At 47.6% G+C, this 24,399-nt stretch overlaps 3 protein-coding genes across 7 annotated transcripts; 1 reads left to right on the top strand and 2 right to left on the bottom strand.

Annotated features, from left to right (window-relative positions):
- Window positions 1-405: 405 nt before the first annotated feature.
- Window positions 406-16,126, bottom strand: LOC308675784 (uncharacterized protein). 3 transcript variants are annotated; one of them, XM_081341319.1, is made up of 13 exons: window positions 10,342-10,520; window positions 9,789-9,825; window positions 8,493-8,580; window positions 7,538-7,600; window positions 6,163-6,292; window positions 5,755-5,848; window positions 4,742-4,820; window positions 4,158-4,285; window positions 3,670-3,732; window positions 2,929-3,048; window positions 2,643-2,740; window positions 2,191-2,288; window positions 406-1,523 (listed from the first exon to the last, which is right to left on the bottom strand). In XM_081341319.1, exons 3-13 carry the CDS (start codon window positions 8,539-8,541, stop codon window positions 1,369-1,371), a joined length of 1,077 nt encoding a protein of 358 aa, XP_081197445.1. In that variant the 5' UTR covers window positions 8,542-8,580; window positions 9,789-9,825; window positions 10,342-10,520; the 3' UTR covers window positions 406-1,368. The 3 variants fall into 3 exon arrangements, with proteins under 3 accessions (XP_081197445.1, XP_081197446.1, XP_081197444.1); XM_081341320.1 differs by lacking the exons at window positions 9,789-9,825; window positions 10,342-10,520 and adding an exon at window positions 15,946-16,126; XM_081341318.1 differs by lacking the exon at window positions 9,789-9,825 and having other exon boundaries at window positions 10,342-10,539.
- On the top strand, window positions 13,706-17,440 carry UTS2 (urotensin 2). 2 transcript variants are annotated; one of them, XM_081341321.1, is made up of 5 exons: window positions 13,706-13,869; window positions 13,961-14,299; window positions 15,964-16,074; window positions 16,299-16,342; window positions 16,986-17,440. In XM_081341321.1, exons 2-5 carry the CDS (start codon window positions 14,131-14,133, stop codon window positions 17,100-17,102), a joined length of 441 nt encoding a protein of 146 aa, XP_081197447.1. In that variant the 5' UTR covers window positions 13,706-13,869; window positions 13,961-14,130; the 3' UTR covers window positions 17,103-17,440. The 2 variants fall into 2 exon arrangements, with proteins under 2 accessions (XP_081197447.1, XP_081197448.1); XM_081341322.1 differs by having other exon boundaries at window positions 13,712-14,299.
- On the bottom strand, window positions 17,436-22,821 carry VAMP3 (vesicle associated membrane protein 3). Of its 2 annotated transcripts, XM_081341324.1 has the most exons (6): window positions 22,518-22,580; window positions 21,279-21,447; window positions 21,100-21,175; window positions 20,309-20,467; window positions 19,697-19,748; window positions 17,436-18,551 (listed from the first exon to the last, which is right to left on the bottom strand). In XM_081341324.1, coding segments are annotated over exons 2-6 (309 nt in total). In that variant the 5' UTR covers window positions 21,281-21,447; window positions 22,518-22,580; the 3' UTR covers window positions 17,436-18,531. The 2 variants fall into 2 exon arrangements, with proteins under 2 accessions (XP_081197450.1, XP_081197449.1); XM_081341323.1 differs by lacking the exon at window positions 21,279-21,447 and having other exon boundaries at window positions 22,518-22,821.
- Window positions 22,822-24,399: the final 1,578 nt, after the last annotated feature.

Here is a 24,399-nt window from a genome sequence, read left to right as displayed (position 1 = left end):
ACTCTTTGAATTGCCCGTCGCACGTTTTTAAGAAAGATCCTTTAGCAAGGTGTCCGGTTTTTTTGTGGTTTTTTTTTAGTCAAAGACAATTTTGGTTTGAGGTACAATTTCAAGAAATGACTTTTTGCCGGCATTTCCCAGCTCCGTCTGTCTTGTTTTCAACGCTGGTCTTCTCAGAATTCGATCTTGTAATTGCAACTCGATTCCAAGCAGGCTGAAATTTCAAGCAAAATATGCATTAACGGAGTTTTTGAAAAGGGGGGGGCTTCCGAGCAGACGGAGGACGGGGGAGGGTCTTGAAACCTGTCAGCAGATATAATGACTCTTTTATTTTTAAAATCCAAAATACTCCGGCCCCCCCTGGCCTTGCCCCCCCCCCGAATATATCTAAAGTACCCAGTTCCAACTCTGCTTGAGCAAGGGGGCTGGACTAGAAGACCTCCAAGGTCCCTTCCAGCTCTTAAAGACTGTTGTATTAGTCCATGAGTTGTAGGTTGGTACTTTCCCACATTTTTATGCGTTTGGTTCATTGTTTTAAATATGTATACCAATTTGCCACTGTTGTTTTTTTCCCCTTTAGCTTGTGAACCCATCCCGAATCACTAAAATTGAGAAACAACAAGAAGAAACGACACAACAATCTGCTCCTTCAGTGCTGTCTTAATAGAAACCCGTTGAATCAGCAACGTTTCCTCCCAAGTGAAATGCAACTACTGGCTGCTCTCCCAGTAAGCCCAGTACAGGCAGTCCTCAACTTACGACCACCAAAATTGAGCCTCAAATTTATGTTGTTAAGCGGGTTTGGCCCCACGTTACGACCTTTCTTGCCACAAGTTGTTAAATTACTAAGTGAATCTGGCTTCCCCCGTTGACTTTGCTTGTCAGACGGTCACAAAAAGGGATTGCCTGACCCCAGGTGACCCCTGTGACCGTCGTAAATAGGAGTCCATTTCCAAGCGTCCGAATTTTGATCCCGTGACCGTGGGGATGCTGCGACGGCCATTAACTGTGAAAAATGGTCCTAGGTCGCTTTTGTTTCAGCGCTGTTGTCAACGCTGAACGGTCGCTAAATGAACTGCCGTTAAGTCGAGGACTGCCTGTACTATTGATGTGAATCCCCAACGTGGGTTTGTTTCGGCGGCTGAGATTATAACCTCCCTCTTTGCAAAGTCCATTTTCGTATCGGAGACTCGGATATTGGTTTGTTTTTAACTTAAAGTGAGAAGTTAAGGTTGAAATAAGAGGAAGGAGATTGGAACTCAGCACACAGCCCCGTTGAGAGCTTAGGTGTAAATCTGGCAAATTGGAAAAAGTTGGGAGGAAAAGCTGGGCAGGGCCGCCAGAGAGAGGATGGAGGAGAAGGGAGCCTCACTGCTGTCGGCAGCCTTCCTTTTTGTTGCCGGATTTTGGGCAGCCCGCCTTGTCTGGCTGTCGTTTGGTGGGGGAGACGAAGACAGGGGCTGCCACCCCCTGCGGGTAGTTGAAGGGACTGTCCATCTGGGCCAGGGGTGCTGGGCTGGGGGCTGCAGGGAGGGAAGAAAAGGGAAGGTTATAACTGCACGGGCATCTCTCCTTCCCCTAAATGGAAAAGAAGATTATTCTTCTGGAAGTTATTTTCCAGGCAGGGATAGGCCTGATCTTGGTTCTGCTACGGAAGCCCTCTGTTAGAGGGTCCCCTGCTTGAGCAGGGGGTTGGACTAGAAGACCTCCAAGGTCCCCTTCCAGCTCTCTTCTCTCCTTATCTCTTCTTCCCTTTTTTCTTCTCTTCCCTTTCATTCTGCATTCTATTTCTATTTGTATTCCTATTCTATTCTATATTCTATATTCTATATTCTATTCCTTACTCAGAAACACAATACTCAGTGTGAGAGATATCCCTATGACAATCAGATGGGGGTTACCGTTTCACAGAATTTTCTGAGAGGTGGAAACCCCACCCAAAAACCTAACTCTGGAATATCCTTTTTCATCTGAAGCGCAATCAGAGTGTGAATCAGAGACTGCTTCCTGGGTGCGTGCAGATCAAAACTCTGCCACATCCATGCACCAAAGCTACACTTTCACTTTTTTTATGAACCAGCAAGAACTCCAGACAATCCCTAGCTATGTTTATTTGGGAATCTAACTAAGTTCAAGGGGACCTGCTCTTAGATTAAAATATGAAAACGATGGTTCTTGTTCTGTTATTACCTTTGGAGCCCAGATCCGTCACATCGGAAGGCGTTCCCGTTTTAGTGGCTTGAAAAGTTGGATCCAAAACTTCAGCAATATTTCGGCAAAACTGTGGCCTAAGTAAAAAAAAACAACAACCAAGAATTATAAAGACCCTTTTTTTAAAAAAAAAATATTCTCTAGTTGTTCAGTGACATTGCATTCCAAGAATTGGATGCAACACTTTACAGCCCTCTTTAAGCGGTTGACAGAGTCAGCATATTGTCCCCCCCCCAACAATCTGGGTCCTCATTTTACCGACCTCGGACGGACGGAAGGCTGAGTCAAGGCTGGAGCCAGTCAGGATCGAGCTCCTGGCCGTGGGCAGAGTCAGCCTTCAATCCTGCGCTCTAACCACTGAGCCTTGACCTTCAACATTAATTTCACAACTGTGCGATTAAAGAAACTGGGCAATTGGACGCAACACTGACTTCTTCTCCACGGAGGCCGCTGTCATCATCACGTCTGTACTCTCCTGGGCCCGGATTCTCAGCAGGGGGGGACTCCTGCCACTAGGCCACACGTCCTTCTGGAAACCAGGCAAGAGAAAGGCTCACTAGGGAGGTTTTCAAAAAGGGACTGGACAGCCATTGGTCCGAAATGGTATAGGGCTTCCTGCCTGAGCAGGGGGGCTGGACTAGAAGACCTCCAAGGTCCCTGTTAAGGATAGCAGAGGTTGATGGAGCGTGTGCCCCACAAGGAGATGCAGCTTCTCACCTCTGGGCTGCAGTCGCCTTGTCCCTCGGGACGCCTGGGGGGCTGAGCCAGCTGCCTTTCGTGGCTTGGGGAGCCCCAGTGGGTCTGCAGTTCCTTGTCTTGCAGATAGCGTGCAATTTCCTAGTAGGAGAAAGAATTTATGGGACATTTCCCTGGGAAAAGCTGTCGGGAGGCAAAATTATTTAATTTTTTATAATTATTTGTTAAATTTCTCCACTGCCCATCTCATCTAAATGACCCCAGGTGGTTTGTTTTGGGTGAGCAGGGCAGAGGGAAGGGCAACCAACGGCTCCTTCAAGAAGGGTTTAGAGAAAGTGGAAGGGTGTCCAGATGACCTCTTGGGGACCCCTCAGCCTTGAGAGAAGAGAGCCGTGGGAGCCCTCTTCAAATACAGGGAAGGATGGTGAGTTTGTCTTGTCCCAAGGGTGCTTTTTTCAAGAGGCAACTGGACTTCCTTGTTTTTCGTTGAAGAGGTTTTGCTTCTCCTCCAAGAAGCTTCTTCGGCTCTGACCAGATGGTGGGGAAGGGAAGGATTTATGCTGATCATTTGAATCCTTTCAGAGAGCCATTGAGGCCTTCTTCCTCTCAGCAGTTCCAAGAAGGCTCCACACCCATCTGCACCTCTCAGGTGGTCCTGAGGACACAGACAAACCTCCAGGTGGCCTCAATGGCTCTCTAAAAGGGTGCAAATGACCAGGATGAGTTCAGACAGAGACTTCAATCAACTTGACAGCTACTCACCTCATCCTGGGCTACTTGAGCTGCCCTATAGTCATCGTCTTGCTCCTGGTTCCTCCTGGCTCTCTACAGAAGGAAGAAACCGTTGGGCCAGGGGTCCGGCGAGACGTCCCCCTCCCCAGCAAATTAGTCTTGGTACAGCACAAATGAAGGGTCTACAACTCGGTGGAGCCAGCTTACCATGGCCAACTCACCTCGACCAACTCATCTTGGCCAACTCATGGCCAACTCATCTTGGCCAACTCATCATGGCTGAGTTGTCCCGTGGCAGGCTGGCTGTGGCGAGTTGTCCCTTTCTGCAAATGACCCATCAAGAAGCAGAACGGGGTCTCCCCAAGAGAGTTGTGGGGCCCAGGGCCACCCCTGTCTCTCCTTCCCTTTTCTGCTCCTCTTGGCAGGAGATGGTCCTGAATTTAAGACGATGCTTCCTGTTTGAGTTTTTAAGCTTGCCCTGGCATCGCTCCCTGATGGGGGCAGGGGTGGACACTCACGATGCGCGTCTGCTCCTGCTCTTCCTCCTCCTGCAACTTCTGGGCCAGCTCCTTGTCTTCCTGGAACTGCTGCTGGATCTGGAGTTCCAGTCTGGCCATCTCCCAATGTAGAGGGTCAGAGGTGCCATCTGAACGCGTAAGCAAAAGGGGGATGAAGAAAATTGGAGAGGAACAGAGATGGATGGGACCTTGGAGAGCTTTTAGTTCAGCCCCTAAACCAGGGGTGTCAAACTGCTAGCCCGCGGGCTGGAGCATCACGGAGAAACCGCGCCCATCTCATTTTCGGCAATGGGAAAAAGTTCCGTGACGTTGCGTGATGTCACGTGACGTCGTGAGTTTGACATGCCTGCCCTAAACCGTTTCAGACAAACGGCTGTCCGGTCTCTTCTTAAAAACCTCCACGGATGAACCACCACAATCTTTGGAGGCAACTCCTGTCCCACTGGTTAACTGTTCCACCTGACTTCCAGATGTGTTACCTCCCACACAGGGCACGATGGGACGTGCTGTCCAACACAACTACAACTAGAAGACGCCGGCCTTCAGGACGGATGTGTGTCCTCTCCGCACCTAGGCCAACTTACCTCTCGCCCCACGTGAAGGCCTTGGTTTTGGCTGACCACTCTCGTCCTTCTCCCGGTTGTGAAACCGCTTGACCTTCTCCTGGGTGGGAGAGAAAAAGTCGCGTGAGACGGCATCCTCGCAACCGCTGGAGCCCGGCTCTCTTCCCAAGGGGAGAACGAGAATTATTAGAATAAGAATGAGAATGGGAATGATGAGAGTTAGAGCAAGACACACCAATATTGGGGCCCATGTTTATCTGAAAATGAGCTGATCCTCCGTTGCAAATGAAAAAAAGGAAGAGAACCACGGGACAGTGTCATGGCACAGGGTGTAAGCTATGGGAGATATCTGGGTTGGGGGTCTACCACTCAGGGGCAGCAGGGGCAAAAGAAGGCGAGACCATCACTCCAACAATGGCGGTCATAAGTAGAGGACTACGTGTAAGCGAGCTCAGAGGAACGTGCAAGCTACATCTTCGGGTCAGGCTTCTTCAGGGCCTGTCCAAAGCCTTCTGTGCTCCAGCTGGGACCTCCACCCAAGGAGGATTCGATTCGGATGCCGGCCGAATATTCAAGGACAAGGCAGCATTTCTCTGCTTGTGGGGGAGATGCTCAGGTTGGGAGGGGTCCCTGGGAGAGAAGGATGAATGCCGGCAATTGTTCCCAGTGTATTTTCTTTCTCCAGCGCTCCTGTCGGTGTGCGCCAGAACGGCTCCCGAGGGGGCGACTGCGTGCCTTCGCTCCCCACCCTCGTTACGACTGACCAAATCTTGGACGAGGAAAAGCAACATGAAGTCATGTCATTCTGGCATTTCGCTCCTCACTCATCCGGAACCCGACTCAATAGGCCGGATCGGGACGAGAGTATCTGGATCGGTCCAAAAGGAGCAGCAGGGCACGTGGGAGAGTCTGACTCCTGCAACTAAGGATCGAATGAAGGAGGCTCAGCTTATTACGCGGCGCAGCAACCGGGCACAAGCTGGTGAGTGCAAACAAGTCTGAAAACCAGCAGCAATTTCTAGCTGGCAGCCTACCTGGTCTTTTGCCTTCTTCTTCTGATGATCTTTTCCTGATCTGCTTTGAAGATCTTTCTGGACAGCCCGGGAATTTTCGGGATCTCCCTCTTGGCTACATGTTGACAGAGGAAGAGGCAGTTAGAAGATCAATTCTGGCTTTGTTGAATAGCAGAGTTGGAAGGGACCTTTGAGGTCTTCTAGTCCAACCCCAAGGTCAAGCAGGAGACGCTAGACCATTTCAATCAATCAGAATAGAGTTGGAAGGGACCTTGGAGGTCTTCGTCTTCAACCCCCTGCTCAAGGAGGGGACCCTCGACCATTTCAGCCCAACGGCTGTTCAATCTCTTCACTTGGGTCTACTCACACCCACACCTACGCAAGCACACCATCCTGGAACCAGCCTTCTGAATCCAAGAGGACTTTTACCTTTCCTTTGGCTGCCTGCCGTCCTGAAGCTTCTGGGCTTCCATCTCCTGGTCCTGAAGCCTCTTGGCCATGCGGAGGTCGTTCTGGACCAGCTGGTTCTTCTGGATATTGGACGCATAATGCAGTTCGACTGAAGGGAGAGAAGGAAGCCTCAGGGTAAGTCCAGAAGAAAAGCCAGCCACCCCCACCCCCTCTTTGTGGGGGGGTGTGTGTTTCTGGACAGCAAAGTCTTGCTGGTCCTCCTCAGAAGAGGGCAGGTCGACCGAAGCCCTTGAGATCAAGGCTTCTCCAGATTCCTGGTTCAAAAGTGGGGGAAGCGAAGACCTTGGCCAAGAGCGGCTCCATCCTTCTCTCAGCCAAGAAGCCTCCTCCTTGCCCTGAACTTCATCAATCCCCAGACAGACAGTCGGGGAGGGGGGGGGGCTCAGAACTTGGACAGCTTCGCATACTGTCATTGAAAGGCCTTTGACGTCACAGAATGAGTCACGAGCGTGAGCCACGACGAGGGTGGGTGCCATCGTTGCCTCCGGGCGACGAGGAAGGACAAGTCTCGCCACCGGCTGCCAACTTTGAGGACTCAAAATGCCACTTCATCTGAGCCTTGTAAACCTGTCGGCACGCCAGATGCCCTGAAGCCGTCGACTCCATCTCGGTAATGGAAAACGGGGATGGTGCCAGAGACGCACATCCCCCCCTCAACACACACACACACACACACACACACCGCTTCCAGAAAACTATTTATCCGTTGTTGATTGATGCAGCCCAGACGGGCACAAAAGACATGGAGGCAGGTGTCGCTAAGCACTGGAGGGACACACACTTACAATTGTCACTGAGGGACAATTGAAGCATGCAATTTGATTATTTGAAATACAGGCAGTCCTCGACTTATCCCAGTTCATTTAGTGACTGTTGGAAGTTTTGCCAAGGCATGGGAAAAAAGGCCACTGCAGTATCTCCTGGGCTGTGGGATCAAAATTCAGACTTGGCTCGTATTTATGGCGCTTTTGCAATGATGCCTGTTTGCAACATTCTGACCAACAGGGAAGCCACTTCACAACCCTGTTGCTGACTTAACAACCGCCGGGATTTGCTTAAGGACCTCATAAAATGGGGCAAGTTTCCCTTATCAACCGTCTCGCTTAGTGACAAATATTTTGGGCTCAACTGTGATCGTAACTCGAGAACTACCTGTAGTTAAAAAAATGATTTTGATTTTTGTCCTTCACATGTCACCTTGTCCTTCCTTCTGTTCCACTATTTTTTCGATATTAGTGTAAACTCTTGCCCCACGGCGAGCTGGTTGTTGCAGGCCCCACTCACAACTTCAGAGAAACACACACACACACACACACCAAATTCCCGTCCTTACTCTCTTGTTCTTGCAGACAGTAGGCCAACGCGCTGTCTTCCAGGACGGCGAAATCTCGGCACACTGCAGGAGGGGAAAAAAACGCAAAGGGGTTTCATTGTTTGTTGACTTTTTCAGGCGGTGTGTAGCACAGCCCGGCTTTAAAGGAAAGGGCGTTGCGTGGTTTTTTTTCCATTTGAATGGAAAGGAAAAACAGATTTAAAGTTATAAAAACAAGCGTCACCTCCCTTTCAGGAAGAATCTGTGAGCTGCTGGATCTCCTCTAGTCTCACCAGTTGCTAGTGTACACACACACACACACACACACACACACACACACACACACACAAACTGGCCACTGTTCATCCTCCATCATAAACGGGTAAACCCGGATCGGTAGATTCCTAATACACCACAAGGGATTCCAAAATTATGTGGAACTGATCCCATTTCTTTCTTTCTTTTCGCGGTTCCCCCCCCCGTACCTCAACCCTCCTTTTATCAAGATCACGCAAAGTATTAAGTACCCCTTTATAAAGCCCTAGTAAGACCACACCTCGAATACTGCAGCCAGTTTTGGTCACCATATCACAAAAAAGATGTTGAGAGTTTGGGGAAAATTCAGAGAAGAGCAACTAAGATGATCCAAGGCCTGGAGACCAAAACATACGAAGAACGGCTGCAGGATTTGGGTTTGGCTAGTCTAAAGAACAGAAGAAATAGGGGAGACAGGATAGCAGCCTTCCAGTATTTGAGGGGCTACCACAAAGAAGAAGAAAGGGTCAAACTATTCTAGAAAGCTCCAGAGGGAAGGACGAGAAACAACGGTTGGAAACCGGTCAAGGAGAGAAGCAACCTGGAATTAAGGAGAAACTTCCTGACAGTGAGGACAATCAACCGGTGGAACAGCTCACTAGTTAAAAAAAAAAGAAATTGGGAGGAAGACTTTGAACCTTCAATTCCTTTCATATTTTACCTTCCTGGACTCGAGGCAGACAGGAACTGTCAATCTGAATTTGGGTCATTGTGTTATTTTCCTAGGGTCACAATTCTCCAAAGGGAATCTGGAAAAAGAGATGCCAAATTACTGGCATGATGTTCAAGAGCCTTTAAAACTGCACCTTTTCTTTCTCCGCCCCCCCCCCCGCGTATTTCCCATTTTCTTTTCTTTTTTCCTCCCCCTCTTTTTTTATTTCTATTCTTCTTTGCCTTTTATATATGAAATAAATAAATAAAAACTGCAAAAGTGATTCCTTTCTATGGATTGCTCAGGATCCAAATGGTTTCTGGTTTTAAATTCCTCCCAATAAAGCGTCCTTCAAAACGAACTTCAAAAAAAAAAAGGGGGGGGAGGGAATACAGGCAATCCTGGAATTAACGACCATAATGGACCCCCCCCTTAAAAAAAAATTCTGTTGTTAGGTGAGACATCTGCTAAGTCAGTTTTCCCCAATTTACAGCCTTCCTTGCCAGAGTTGCTAAGCGAATCGCCACAGTTGATGAGTTAGTAATTCGGTTGTTAAGTGAATCTGGCTTGTGAGGTCGCAGAAGGGGGGGGTCGCCTGACCCTGGGACGCTGCGACGGTCGTAAACATGAACCGATTGCCAGATATATGAATTCATCCGGTTCATTTAGCGACCGTTCGAAGTTACAGGGGCAGTGAAAAACGTGACTGACCGTTTTTCACGCTTAACCGTCGCAGCCTCCCCAAGGTCACGTGGACAAAATTCAGACGCTTGGCAGCCAGTTCACATTTATGACGGTCGCAGCGTTCCCCGGGTCGTAAAGTGAGGACCTGCCCATATTAAAGGAACTCAGGTCTTGTTCCTTCAACCAAACAAAGCCTCTTTTTTCCCCCCTCCCTTCCCCTTTCAGGTGAATGAAAATCTGCATTTTCTACAAAGCAGAATTTGAATGAAGGAAAAAGGGCCAGAATAAGGCTATGAAATCTCCCCGGAAGGATGAATGAACGCAAGTTTTGGGGTGAGGATAGTGCATTTTCTGTTAACTGAGATAAGGAGCTATTTCTTGCCACCTTATTCCTCCCTACCATACATAGGAAGCCTCAGACATGCAGGATTTGGGTATGGCTAGCCGAGCAGAAAAGGGGGGGGGGGAGACAGGATAGCAGCCTTCCAGTATTTGAGGGGCTGCCCCAAAGAAGAGGGGGGGGTTCCACCTGTCCTCCAAAGCTCCAGAAGGCAGGACAAGAAGCAGTTCTGATGGATTGATGGACTGAATTTGGGGGAAATCCAGCTTGACAACCCTCACCTTGATTAAATGTCCTTTGGGGGGCTTTTATCAGAGACTAGGAAAGGACAGATCGGGCCATGCGAAGGGGCTGCTGCCTTCGTGACCCCCTCCCCATCTTCTCTCCTCCTCGGGCTTCTTCCATCCCTGCCTTGCAGCCTTTCCTCCAGGAAAGGAGGGAGGGAGGGGGGGACGACACCCTTCCCACTGAGACCAGGGGAGGGGAGACCCTATTCATCCTGACAGGGGAGGGGAGAGGATGATGGGGGCACAGAATGACAGGGGAGGGGAGAGGATGATGGGGGCACGGAGAAAGACACCCCCCCCCGCCCCGAGAAGAAGGGAGGAAAACTGCCGGTGTCTCCGCGGGTCTTTTTTTCCGGGTGGGGTGGGGGGGTGCTGCTTGAGAAGAAGAGGCGTTGCAAGGGGCCTGGGGAGGGGGACATGGGGGTCTCAGGGGGCATCCGCGGCTGAGCTTTTCCCCCCCCCCGAGAAAGGGGTCTCCGAGGACGCAGCGGGGGAAAGAAGGGCATCCGCGGGACCCCCTTCTACGCGGGGACCCCCGCAGCCTTACCTGGCAAGGCGGCTCCCGGGCGCAGGCTCGCCCTCTCCCGCCTCCCCAGGGGTCAGCAGCAGCTCCGGAGATCGCCGCCTTGCACCCCCTCCCCAACCCCGGCCGCGCAAAGCCTCCAAAGCGGGCCGGAGATGCGGCGGCGGCGGGGAGGCAGCGGGCCAGGTGGAGAGTCGGGGGACGAGGACCGGGAAAGGGGGGTCGCAGGGGAGGGAGGGAGGGAGGGAGCAGCCCCGCCAGACTCCTCCTCCTCCTCCTCCTCCTCCTCCTCCTCCTCCTCCTGCTGCGCCGCAGGGCTCCTCCCTCCTGCGCGCCTCTTGCGCGCCGCCGGCCGGCCAGGTGCGCGCAGGCACCTTCCTCCCCTGGCCAGGCCGGGAAGGGCTCCGAGGGTCTCCGCTGGGCAGGAGTGGGGTGGTCGGGCGAGGCAGCTGCACCGCCCGCGGCCCCTGCGCAATTGCGCGCCCGCTGCTAGGAAGCCCCCAGCTCATTTGCGCCTTCCCGGCCAAAAGCGCTTTGGGAATCGGCTCCGGAGCCGACCTGCAGGAGGGGGCGCGGGACGGGGAAGGCAACCGCAAGTCATACAGGTCGTCCTCGACTTACAAGGGTTCATTGCGTGACCTTGGACTATTTCAATCAATCAATCAATGGAAGGGACCTTGGAGGTCCTCTAGTCCAACCCCCTGCTCAAGCAGGAGACGCCTAGGCCATTTCAACCAGCCAACCAATCCATCAATCAGGATAGAGCATCACCGCAGGGCCCTGAGTTGGGAGATTTACTGAGAGCAATAAAGGGGTCCCCAGAGCCTGCCTTGCCTTGACCACCTGGGTCACAACAAGGGCCAACTGTGCAGAAGAATCTGGACCTGCCTTCCCTTTTCCCCCCAGCCGGATTCCTCCGGCCTCTGCAGTTTGTTGAAGGAGAAAACTTTTGCACTGAACAATGAGGTCATGCAATCTGCTGACCTAATTACTTTGCGCAGGAGAAAATGAAATGTATTGTGTGAGTCACCCCAGGGATAGGAGGAGTGAGACTTGGGTGGGGGAGGGCCCGGGGAAGAGACCGTCAAGCCATTACAGAAAGCTGCATGCTTCATCCTGTTGTCGTTTGGCACGGTCATTTGCACTTAAATACATTTGCATAGGCCGGGTTCTGATGTTCAGATAGGTGATAGAGCAAAAAGACAAAGCCATCCTCCGTAGACTTCAAAACCCGGAAAGCAGCCTGGTTCAGCTAATTCAATCAGTGCTGGAAGGGACCTTGAAGGTCATCTAGCCCAACCCCCTCTCAAGCAGGAGACCCTAGACCATTTCAGACAAATGGCTGTCCAGTCTCTTCATAAAAACCTCCGGTGTTGGAGCATTCACAACTTCTGGTGGCAAGCTGTTCCACTGGTTAATTGTTCTCGTTAGGAAATTTCTCCTTAATCCCAGGTTGCTTCTCTCCTTGGTTAGTTTCCGTCCATTGTTTCTCATCCTGTCCTCTGGTTCTTTGAAAATAAATTGACCCCCTCCTCTTTCTGGCAGCCCCTCAGATACTGGAATAACTGCTATCCTGTCACCCCTAGTCCTTTTTTTCTCTAGACTGGCCATACCCAAATCCTGCAGCCGTTCTTCATATCAGTGGCTTCCAGAATCAAATTTAGATGTTCAATTAAAATAACAAATCAAGTGGTTGCAGTTTGTGGGAGCCCAACTGGATTGTCCATGAAAAGCTTTTCAAAAATTGGAGCAGGCGAAAAATCAGAATCAGTATTTCAGTCTGTGGGCTCCAGAGGAGAAATACAGAACTTAAGAGAAGTTTTTTTAAAAAAAAAAGTTGGAGAAGCAACAGGTAACTTTTGAAGTCAAAAAGCTTCAGTGTCTGTTGGGTTGCAGCAGTTCCTGGGATAGAAAAACTCCAGAAAAAAGTTGACGCCCTTCGCATCATCCATGATTGAAAATATAAATGCCAGCTGTTGTAACAAAAATCCATTTCTATTCCTGGACAAAATGTGTGAACTTTTTTGGCAGGTGGAATAAAACCCTGGGGGATAACTCCGTTTTTATATGAAGAAAGCCGAAGATAATTTTAGAAAGCAGACCAGCATCAATACGTTTTTGGGGGGAACCGTGAGTGAGTCTAATTATATCACTTTAAGGACAATTTCCTCTCAGAACGTAGTATTTGCTGTTTCTATTCCCTACAATAAAGCTCAGCAGGACCAAACAGCTTTCCCACCCAAAGTCTTGGCATTGCCTTGTAGCTTAAAGGTGCCAACTGATGCTTGGAGTTTTAGCTTGAAGAATAGGATAGGATAGGATAGGATAGGATAGGATAGGATAGGAATAGAATAGAATAGAATAGAATAGAATAGAATAGAATAGAATAGAATAGAATAGAATAGAATAGAATAGAATAGAATAGAATAGAATAGAATAGAATAGAATAGAATAGAATAGATAGGATAGGATAGGATAGGATAGAAATAAAGAACAGAATAGAATAGAATTAATAGAATAGAATAGAATAGAATAGAATAGAATAGAATAGAATAGAATAGAATAGATAGGATAGGATAGAAATAAAGAACAGAATAGAATAGAATTAATAGAATAGAATAGAATAGAATAGAATAGAATAGAATAGATAGGATAGGATAGGATAGAAATAAAGAACAGAATAGAATAGAATAGAATAGAATAGAATAGAATAGAATAGAATAGAATAGAATAGAATAGAATAGAATAGATAGGATAGGATAGAAATAAAGAACAGAATAGAATAGAATTAATAGAATAGAATAGAATAGAATAGGATAGGATAGGATAGGATAGGATAGGATAGGATAGGATAGGAATAGAAGCTACTGCATCCCTCCATCCATCTGTCTGTTATCTAATCTCAAGAGTTTGGAAAGGGGCCTTGGAGGTCTTCTAGTCCAGCCCGCTGCTCTAGCAGGAGAGCCTATACTATTTCAGACAAAGGGTTGTCCAATCTCTTCTTAAAAACCTCCAGTGTTGGAGCACCCACAACCTCTTGTGGCAAGTCATTCCACTGGTTAATTGTCCTCATTGTCAGGAAGTTTCTCCTTAATTCCAGGTTGCCTCTCTCCTTGATTAGTTCCCATCCGTTGTTTCTTGTCCTGTCTCCAGGTGCTTTGGAGAACAGCTGGACCCTTTCTTCTTTGGGGCAGCCCCTCTTTGATACCATGTCCCACTATCCCTTTTACCTGGTGACCTTCAAGTTCAGGGTCCAGTTTAGAAGGCCAGTCAACCAGGACTTGTACGCAGCCCGTTAGACGTAATCCCGACTTTTTCCTTACGGAGACAAGAACGGAGAACTGGGATGGCTGTTTAATTCCCTGCTCATCTTACTCTCTTGGCACAGGTGCCTCCCACACAACAGGGCATCTCCTCCATCCATCTCCCAGCCCATATCGGTTGGATGACTTGCGTCAAGCTTGCCCAGCTTCATAAATCAGCCATTTCGATGCGCTGGCCATTTCGAATGACGTCCGATGTTTTCATTAGCTCGTGATTAATCACCCAAAGGTACTCTCTGATTTTTATGCCCGATTTATACACTTTTTTTTTTTTTGGACTTACTCTCTCCCCACCCTCCTCCCCTCGCTTTGTCCATCAGGCAAGGAAACAATTTATGATCTATGAAGTGACTTTGAAGGATGACCTCAGTGCCCAAGATGTGTTTGTGTTTCTTGTCAACGGACAATACGTTTGTTGGAGAATTTTCGGGCGGGGCGGAGACCACGGACGTGATGAGGTCACAGGTGGACTGCAGCATATAAGCCCAAGATGGGGAAACCTCTGGAGATACGCAACAGCCAGCAAGGAACTCCACACACCAAAGATTGGGTGCAAACAATGGGGAAGCCGGGCTGGTTCTGCCTGTTTGTCTTCAGCCTCTTTGGCCAGCTGTGGGCTGTTCCCTGGACCAGCGAGGAGCTTTCTGCTTGGGCCCCAGGTAAGAAGAGATTTTATTCTTTGGATTCGCCCAGCACTTAGTGATATGGCATTGTAGAAGAAAAAGATGCATGTCGTGGTAGCTGTTGCATCTGGAAAGCCAGAAAGCCCCAAACGATGTTTGTTTGGCCAAATCAGCCAAAGCAGAAAAGGAATGGGTGGAAGACTATTTTGAGAAATTCTGGTTGCAAAGCTGAAGGAGACTGCAAACTGCTAGCTATTTGGCTGTTGTTAAGAACCAGGACCAGGGGCTGGGTACCTAAAAGTGCAGAGAAGAGCAACTAAGGTGTTTGAAGGTCTGGGGACTAAAACCTGGGAAGCATGGTTGCAGGAATTGGGTATGGCCAGTCTGGAGAAAAGAAGGACTGGGGGCGGGGGGGCGGGGCCGGGGAGAAGCGACATGATAGCAGTCTTCCGGTATTTGAGGGGCTGACACAAAAGAAGAGGGGGGGTGAGCTTGTTTTCCAAAGCACCAGAACGCAGGACAAGAAGCAACGGATGGGAACTAAGGAGAGAAGCAACCTGGAATTAAAGAGAAACTTCCTAACAGTGAGAAAAATTAACCAGTGGAACGACTTGCCTCCAGAAGTTGTGAATGCTCCAACACTGGAGGCTTTTAAGAGGAGACTAGACAGCCACTTGTCTGAAATGTCTAGGGTCTCCTGCTTGAGCAGGGGTTGGGCTGGAAGACCTCCGAGGTCCCTTCCCGCTCTATTCTGATTAATCTTAATTAAGCTGGCAATGTTTTCCTTTCTAACGGAAAGGATTCCCAAGGTTGCAACTGCAACGCAACGTGGTTGGAAACACAAGATGTTACGAAGCAAAACGTGGAACTGAACATGGTTAGCTTTTTTATGGCGGTTTTGCTTTTCCACAAGCTTTGGCTAAAATGTCATTAGAATAAGTGCTTGTGAGATGCTTCTGGCGCGGTGTTTCCGCCCTGAAATATGAAGATGACCACGTGCCCATGGCGGAATAGGGTCTTTAGTGCTATAAGGCAACAGTCACCTCGCCTACGTTTGAAGCTCAAGCTGTTTAATGGGGAACTGGCGGCCCCCTCAATTAACAAAATTAAAAATAAATAAGGTGATGGATGCTGCCTGCTTGCGTTCCCCGGAATAGCCGCTCCCTCTGATGAAGGGGAGGTTAGGTTAGATCCATATCTGAATCGTGCTTGTCCAATCTTTTCTTGGAAAATCTCCAGTGATGGAACACCCGTTCCACTGATTAATGGTTCTGAATCTCAGGCCATTCCCCTTTAGTTCTGCTGGAAGGAAGGAAGGAAGGAAGGAAGGAAGGAAGGAAGGAAGGAAGGAAGGGAGGGAATGAATACAGAGCAACGGAGTTGGGAGGGACCTTGGAGCTCATCTAGTCCAACCCCCTGCTCAAGCATTTCAGATCAATGGTTATCCAGATCTCCAGTCATGGAGCATTCACAGCTTCTGGAGTGAAGCCGTTCCACTGCTTAATGGTCATCACTGTCAGGAAATTTCTCCTGAATTTTAAGCTGCTTCTCTCTTGAGCAAACTTCCACCCATCGTTTCCTACCTTAAGGAAATTTAGAGGAAAGAGGTTTAGATGTCAGAGGAAAAGTTTACGATTCAGAGCCCTCAGGCATTTCAGAGGGGAGAGAGAGACGTTTCTAACCTTGTTCTCAATCTGTAGTCAACAATGAAGAGGCCAAGCTAAGCCTGGATCCTTTGGCTAGCAGATCCTTCCAGCAAACCTTGACTAGGATACTAGGAGCACAGACAGAGGACAATCCAAGCAAAGCGGGTAAGACGAAAAGCTGCATTTTTCCCCCCTTCAATAATCGTGCCATCTCACCCCACAGTATTTGAGGGGTACTAAGACTTCACGTCGTTGTATAAGCCTCCGCTTATACAACCAAGGATTGTGTTAGCTTTTTTGGCTGCCGCCGCACACGGCTGGCTCGTGTTTACGTGTGATTGTCCACTAGGATGACCCAAATATTCGGAAAATCTTTCGTTTCGTTGCAGATCTTGGTCCCCCCCGCTTCAGTCCCAGGGAATCTGTTAAAGAGGTAAGAAGGGAGGGTGAATGGAGAGAAATTAGATCTGAAATGGTGTTTTTATCATATTGTGCCTCTGGAGATTTCCACTTCTTAGTGAAAGACCTAGTCAAGAGAATTGAAGATAATTTGAATGGTGGAGAGTTAGCAAACCGAGATTCCCAACATCTGATTATTTTCTTGGGAAAATTGCTCTTCTCCCATGGAGAAAAGTTCAAAACAGAATTTTCTTCCTGCTCTCAAGAAACTAACTCCTTCCATTATAGGAGAAGATTTTAGCTTTGTAGGACCATCATTTCAATGGCTCGGAACTCACAAGCCATTTCTACAAGCAGTCCTTACCAAAGTTTCAGAGTTACAACGCAGGTAGTCCTCCTCTTACAACAGTTCATTTAATGACCATCTGAAGTTACGACAGTACTGAAAAAAGTGACTTACCACCATTTTTCACACTTACGACCGTTGCCATAACCCCATGGTCAGGTGATTTACATTCAGACGTTCGGCAACTGGTTCTTATTTACGACGGTTGCAGCGTCCTGGGATATGCGATCCCCTTAACAAACATGGACAGAAAAGATCAAAAACCCCTTAACAAATTTTTCACATAACAGGAGGACTACCTGTTTTGTTTCTTTTTTTTCCTCACTTTTAGGCACCGGTTGGAAGCTTCTCCCGGAACATGCTGTTAAGACGCTTATGGGAATCTGCCAGGAAGCAGTACAAGGAACGTAGGAATCTCTCCCAATGCTTTTGGAAATATTGTGTGTGACCGGCTGGGATCCCACTTGCTTCCAGCTGCCCTTGCTCCCTCGCCCAATAATTTATGATGTGATCAAGCCATAGACTAGATTCCTGCATATCGTTTCTGGAAACGCACACGTCATGAAAATAAAGGCATACTGAAGATGGCAGAAACTCCTATGTAACTTGCATGGGATTTAATAAATCTGTTAGAAATTCTGTATATAGCCCTATAGAAGACCTCCAAGGTCCCTCCACTGATATTTTTTCCCAGCCTTTGCCAGTTTGTTTACCTTTGTCTTTTTTTATATATGACTCCTGAGAAGACAACTGGGACACAAAAGCTGCAAAACGCCAACAGGATTGACAAACGCTCTTTATTAAAGCTACAATAAAAGTTCAGCTGCTTGATCCACCGGATTGTTGAAAACGTTTCTGCCTGGCAGATAATGAAGATTCTGTGTTAGTAGTAGAAAGACACATTCAAGTTCGGTTAAGTGAGGAATTGGTAAGAATAATTACAATAATAAGTACATTTCCTAGGTAGGAAAAGCTTATTTTCAGTGTTTCAAAACCACAGCGTTTTTTTTAACCTGCACAAAAGTATTCAAAAAAAAATTAATCAAAAATATAAGCAAGATTTCCTAGGCAAGTTGAAAAATAATCCGATGAGACAGCTTGAATACTTCATGGGATTAACTGTTGGTGTTTGTGCTTATTTGGGGTGCTAACCTGAGAGGAGTAAGACAAATATAAGAAATGAAAAGTAGAAGAGCCACAGAGAGACTTGACCGATAAAAAAGCCTTATTGGAAAGTGGGGGGGTCTAAAAAACAGAATTGGCAATGCAGAACAACTGTTGCAAAAAGTCAGAATTCTTCTGAAAAGCCATTGTGATTTTTATTTTTGCTTGCATTTGTGCAACAGGCAGTTCGATTCAGGCCCAAACAAGGCACAAAGTTGTAATAAGAGACACTCAACTAGGTTTGCATCCAAAAAGGCTTCTAGGTTTACCGTGTTTATTTTAAGTCCACCAAGTGTGCAACTCTTTGCAAGAGACTTAAAATCAGCTTAAAAAGAGTAGTGTTTTGCTCGTTGTGGCCCGTTCCCCTCAATTAATTGCTGTGATTTCACAAAGGCACCGTGGTTCTCTATCTCACAATTGTGGCTAAAAAAATAAATTATTAATTGTAGGAAAAGCAGAAATATAAAGCGATCTCACTTCCTAATGGTCTAACCAGGAGAGGAATAATATTGATTTATCCAAGAAATGACAATTTTTGCCACATGATGGTTTTCTCCTACAGCTTGCAGTCTTATCCTCTCAAACTATATAAAGAGTTATAAACACAGCAGTCCAGAATAAATGATTTGTGCACCCATACAAAAAGTTTGGCAACAGAGCAGGCTGGATGGAAGTGTTTTGCGTGTTGAACACAATTTTTACGTTCTGCTGGGTCACCCGTACACACTCCAAACTGCAAAGAGGAAATAAAAAAAAGAAAAAAAAGCAGATTATCAAAAACAGCAGGACACGATCGTTTTTTAAAATTATTCATTTAATTTAATAAGTAGAAAATGTATTACTTCTTGAACTATAAACAGGGATAATAGAGGAGTGGCGAATATTCTGGAAATGTATACGCTGATAGAGTAGAAGAGATGGTTTTGGTTTTTTTCAAAAAAAATGTTCTTTTGCAAATATTATTTTTTTAAAATGTTTTGCTTCCTGAAAAACTTTTGGGGATTATGGATAGACTCTTTCAAAGCATTTTTCTCTGGCCCGGCTAATAAATCTTTGAACCGCTTTGTCACGATGGATCTGATCCGTGACTCAGCCAAAACGCCTTCCTTAATGTTGGCATCACTTATTCTGCCTCAAATCCCAAAAACTTTACCCTTCCTGATTCGTCAGTTTTATGCACATTTTCATCAGTCTGAATTTTAGATGAAGTGAAAGACGTTGACTCCCGTTTCCCTTTGGTGCAGCAGAATAAGGTAATAGCATCAAACTTCAACTTTTTATTTTTAAATGACAATATAATCTAGCATTTCTGTGTGTTATCTTTTAACGTTGGCAACTTCGAGGCAGGTGGATTTCAATTTCAATTCAATTCCCAAGCAAGCATGCTGACTGGGGAATTCTGGGAGAGCAACGTGTCTGGAAGTTGCCAAGGTTGACAAACACACGCGTGACTCTGAGCAACTCACAATAGACACAAATGTATAAAACCCACAGCAGGGGGGGAAAAAAGTACGAAGCTCCAATCGTCAGCCAACGTAATGCTGGCATTCATAATAAATAATAATAAACACAGGAGACAGCTGCAAATATCTTTTCAGCTACTGGAAACTGGCTGGAGACAGTAATTAGGGAAAAGCTATCCTGGTTTCAAGAAATACAGGAAATCCTCGTTTAGTGACAAAATTGGGACAAGCAGTTTAAGTGAAGCCGTTTATGACCTTAGCTCAGCTCTCCTTTGCCATAAATGCGAGGACTTGTTCACTCAAGTCCTTTTTCACCACTCTTGTAACGCCAAACAGTTGCTATACAGGGCAGTCACTAAACGAGGACTAGCTGTACTTCCGGCCAGGGGCTTCATGCCCATTTAAGATAACTTACCAATGATAATTATGAGGATCACAACCACCACAGTGACCAGTATGGCCCACATCTGTAAAACAAACAAAACAAAACACGATTTATGGGTGGGAGATTTTTTTTAATCGTCACTGATCATTTTAAAAGGGCGGGGGGGGGGGGGGGAGAAGAACAATAGAAAAGAGATTTATAAGCATTGTAAGAATAAATACCCTTTTTTTCCAGAGTGGTTGATTTTCTATGTACTTAAAGCATCTCACGTCCCTTTAAGCTATCACGTTCAAAATCAGCCTGGCTGTGTAAATATTAATACTCAGCAGAGGAAAAAAATACGCTAAAGCAAAACAGCCTTTCTTCAAATAAGAAAACTATATCTGTATAGAATAGAATAACAGACTTGGAAGGGACCTTGGAGGTCTTCTAGTCCAACCCTCTGCTCAGCCAGAAAACCTTATTCTATTCTATATTCTCTTCTCTTCTTTATAGGGAAAAAAATCCCCTTTTCTTCATCTCTAAATAGCAGAGTCCGAATATGTTTCCTAAAATTCACAAAATGGACAGTCTCAGCTAGACCAAGATCCAAATTGTCACCTTCTAACCAACCTGGTCCTCCAAGCCCAGAAGAGTTCTTACCTTGCAGTTCTTCCACCAATATTTTCTTTTGAGTTTGGCCGCGTTCGTCTCAAATTGAGCGGCCCCCGCTTGCAAGGCGTCAGCACGATCGTCCAGCTCAGACAGCTTCTGATCCCTCTCCAAAACCTTGTCCACGTTGACCCTCATGATATCCACCACCTAGAACAAAAGGTTTGGAACGTAAGAGTCACAGGGCTGGAAGGGACCCTGGAGGCCTTCCAGACCAACCCAACCTCCTCCTCCCCCACTCAAGGAGGGGCATGGTGTTGGCTTTTCTGAAAAAACTAGCCATACTTTGCCCTAAGGAAAGAAACAATGAAAAGAAACGATGGAGGGAAACATCAAGGAGAGAAGCAACCTGGAAGTAAAGAGAAACTTCATGACAGTGAGGACTTACTATCAACTGACGGGCCCTTCAAGAAGGTCCTCAACTGGTTGAGTCCTTCAACCGACAGGCCCTTCAAGAAGGTCCTCAACTGGTTGAGTCCTTCAACCGATGGGCCCTTCAAGAAGGTCCTCAACTGGTTGAGTCCTTCAACCGACGGGCCCTTCAAGAAGGTCCTCAACTGGTTGAGTCCTTCAACCGACGGGCCCTTCAAGAAGGTCTTCAACTGGTTGAGTCCTTCAACCGACGGGCCCTTCAAGAAGGTCCTCAACTGGTTGAGTCCTTCAACCGACGGGCCCTTCAAGAAGGTCCTCAACCGATTGTCACAGCAAGGTGCTGCAGCTTCACCCACTGAGCCCACCCACCCACCCACCCTCCTGGTTCTGAACAGCCTGGCCATACATACTTCATCAACTTGGTTCTGTGTCTGCTGAAGACGTCGGTTGCTGCCCGAGGCAGTGCCTGGTACGGAATCCCCAGACCTGCACAAAAAGACAAGCCAGGTTATTGCCAGACAGCCATTTACAAATCCCAGAGAGTTCATCTGGGTTACCGATATCCATTCATGCCCCAATATCGACCTACATGGCAGACTCAAATTCTAGGATTGCTTCCCGCTTTTATGTCAGCAATAAAATGAAGCCTCAGTCACCGTCCAGCTGAACGGTGGCCCAGTCAACTCTTCAATATCTTCATCAATTACTCAGATGAGGGAATAGGAGGAAAACCCATCAGATTTGCAGCGGACACTAAGCTGCTGGTAACATGGACATAAGTTACTTTTCCCCCCCCTGTGCTGTTGTAATGTTGAATGGTCATTAAAAAAACAGTTGCAAGTCAAGGACTACCTTTATAAGGTCTCCTGCTTGAGCAGGGGCTGGACTGGAAGACCTCCAAGGTCCCTTCTAGCTCTGATTGATTGATTGACTATTGATTGAAATGGTTTAGGGTCTCCTGCTTGTGCAGGGGCTGGACTAGAAGACCTCCAAGGTCCCTTCTAGCTGATTGATTGATTGACTATTGATTGATTGATTGATTGATTGATTGATTGATTGATTGATCTAGGCTCTCCTGCTTGAGCAGGGGGTTGGACTAGAAGACCTCCAAAGTTCCTTCCAGCTTATTGCTGGAAACGGCCTAGTGCGCATGTCTACCTGCCGGCCCGCGGGCCGTTTGCGTCACGCTGAAACCGCGCCCACCCACTGCCGGCCCGGGGGGGGGGAGGGTCACCTGAGGCCTGGGAGGTGAGGCGCAGCGTCCCTTTCCCTCCCCACCGGAAGCCCAATTCCAGCCTGCAGCTAACCCGCTGGGCCAGGTGAGACCTCCGAGAGGAGAGGCCAACCGAGCCGGAAAGAAAGGCGCCCCCCGAGCCCCCTCCCCAAAGCGGCCGAGGGAGGGCCCCGAAACATGGAGTGGCTCGGAGCTCCGCCCGTCCCGGAAATGGGCATCGCCCCGGGGCTTTGTTTGCAACCCGTGGCGAACCCAGCCCTTTTTTGGGGGGGGGAGGGGGGGAAGCGCCGCCAAGTTTGCGAGAGATCCGGAGTCTTTGCGAATCTTTGCTCCGCGGTGAAAGTCGAGGCAAGACAACCTGGCCCAAAGTCTCCGTCCCGGCCAGTTTCCTCCCCTCCCGCCCGCCCAGCAGACTCGGCCTCTCGCCTCCCCCCCGGCTTCCCTTCTCCCCCGGGACCCCCCAGAGGGGCGGGCGCCCGAGCGAAGCGGCGGGCGCCCGGTTGCAAATGCGGCGTCCCGACTTCCCGCAACTTCCCCGCTCCTGCCGGCCGCCCCCGCCCCGAAAGCAGCCCCCAGACCCCCGGAGGGACTCACATCTCGGCGGCGCCCGCTCTTCGCGCACAGCCAGGCGGAGGAGGAGGAGGAGGAGGAGAAGTCGCAGTTGCGGGGACTTTTGCACCCGGGCGCCGAGGAGGGTCCGGGGCGGGCCGTGCAAACCCCTCCCCGGAGGGCGGGCTGGTCCTCGGCCGGCGGGAGGGGGGGAAGTTTGCGGAATCGCCTGCAAAGGGAGTCCCCGAAGGAAAAGTTTCAGGGTCCCTCCCGATCAGTTTCGGAAAAAGCGGAGCAGGTAAACCGAATCGGAAGCCCTGCCGCTAGGAGTAGGGAAGGAGGCAACAGGCGGTCCCGAGGGTAAGAGTAGCAGTAAGCTACTCCTCGATTTATGACCACAACAGTGGAGCCCAATATTTATGACGGTTGCAGGCTCCCGGGCTCATGCGATTCCCCCCCCCCCTTTTGCGACCAGCAAAGTCCAAAGGGATTCCCTTCTTCAACAGCCGTGGGATTAATTGAAGATTAATTAATTAATTCGTTAAGTGAGCATTGCCCCCTTTTAGCGGCTTTCTTGCCATTCAGCGAATCACTCTGCAGTGGATACGTTAAGCAGCACGGTCACTAAAAGGAACGCGGCTTCCCCGCTGGACTTTGCTGGACAGAAGGTCACGAAAAGGGATCACGTGAGCTGCGACCGTCATAAATATGAGCAACTCTTGACAAGCTTCTGAATTTTGATCCCGTGATCTTGGGTTTCCTCTGGCAGTGTGCAATACTTCCTGCATCCACCAGAGGGCTTTCTTATATAGGAAATTGCCAGACTGATTTCTTGGCTGTCTTGTGGGGTAAATTTTTCCAGGCTTGGAAGGAATGGAGGGGTCCCTGCAGAGCACAATGGACGATGGTTCAACTAAAGTAACTCTGTTCTATATTTTATATCCTATTTATTCTCTATTCTATTCCTATTGTCTTCTTTATTTCTATTCTCTTCTTTATTTCTATTCTATTCATTTATTCCTATTCTATTCTATTCATTTCTATTCTATTCATTTACTCCTATTCTATTCTATTCATTTCTATTCTATTCATTTACTCCTATTCTATTCTATTCATTTATTCCTATTCTATTCTTTATTTCTATTCTATTCATTTATTTCTATTCTATTCTATTCTATTCTATTCTATTCTATTCTATTCTATTCATTTATTCCTATTCTATTCTTTATTTCTATTCTATTCATTTCTATTCTGTTCTATTCCATTTATTTTTATTCTATTCTATTCATTTATTCCTATTCTATTCTTTATTTCTATTCTATTCATTTATTTCTATTCTATTCTATTCTATTCTATTCTATTCTATTCTATTCTATTCTATTCTATTCTATTCTATTCTCTCTTCTGTTCTGTTACTATTTGCATATATGTATTATGCCATTATGCCATTGAAATTAGTTCAAATTAAGCACCAGGATAGGTTTCAGGTCGTAGCTCAGTCCAAGAGATTCTTAAATCCTTTGAGAGTCAGGCCAAGAGCCGCTCTCCAGGGTCCTGTCGTGCAGTCTGGTTAGCTCTGCAGAGAAGGCCCTTTCCTAGGGGTCTGATGCTTTACTTTTGGGGGGGGTGTTTCAGAAAGGACCTCCAGGGCCCTCTTAGCGGCAGAATCTTTCTCTCTCCTAGCAGGTGGATTCTTTTGCTCCGCTTTGTTCTGCTCTGTTTTCCTCAACCCATTTTTTGCTGCTTTCGTCTCCTGCCTTCTCTGTAAATCTGTGTGAAAGCTGATGAGAAGTAAAGTTTTAGGATTTACTGAGAATTTTTTTTATATATGTATAGTCGTCTGCTGCTGCTGTAGATGGAGAAATAAGTCTGTGAAGCCAGTGTGAGAGTTTTTTTTGGGGGGGGGGGCTTTCTAAGCCACGGCAAC

This window comes from Vipera berus (genome assembly GCF_964194415.1).
Source record: "Vipera berus genome assembly, chromosome: 17".
Classification (NCBI taxonomy): domain Eukaryota; kingdom Metazoa; phylum Chordata; class Lepidosauria; order Squamata; family Viperidae; genus Vipera; species Vipera berus.
This window is presented reverse-complemented; position numbering and strand designations above follow the sequence as displayed.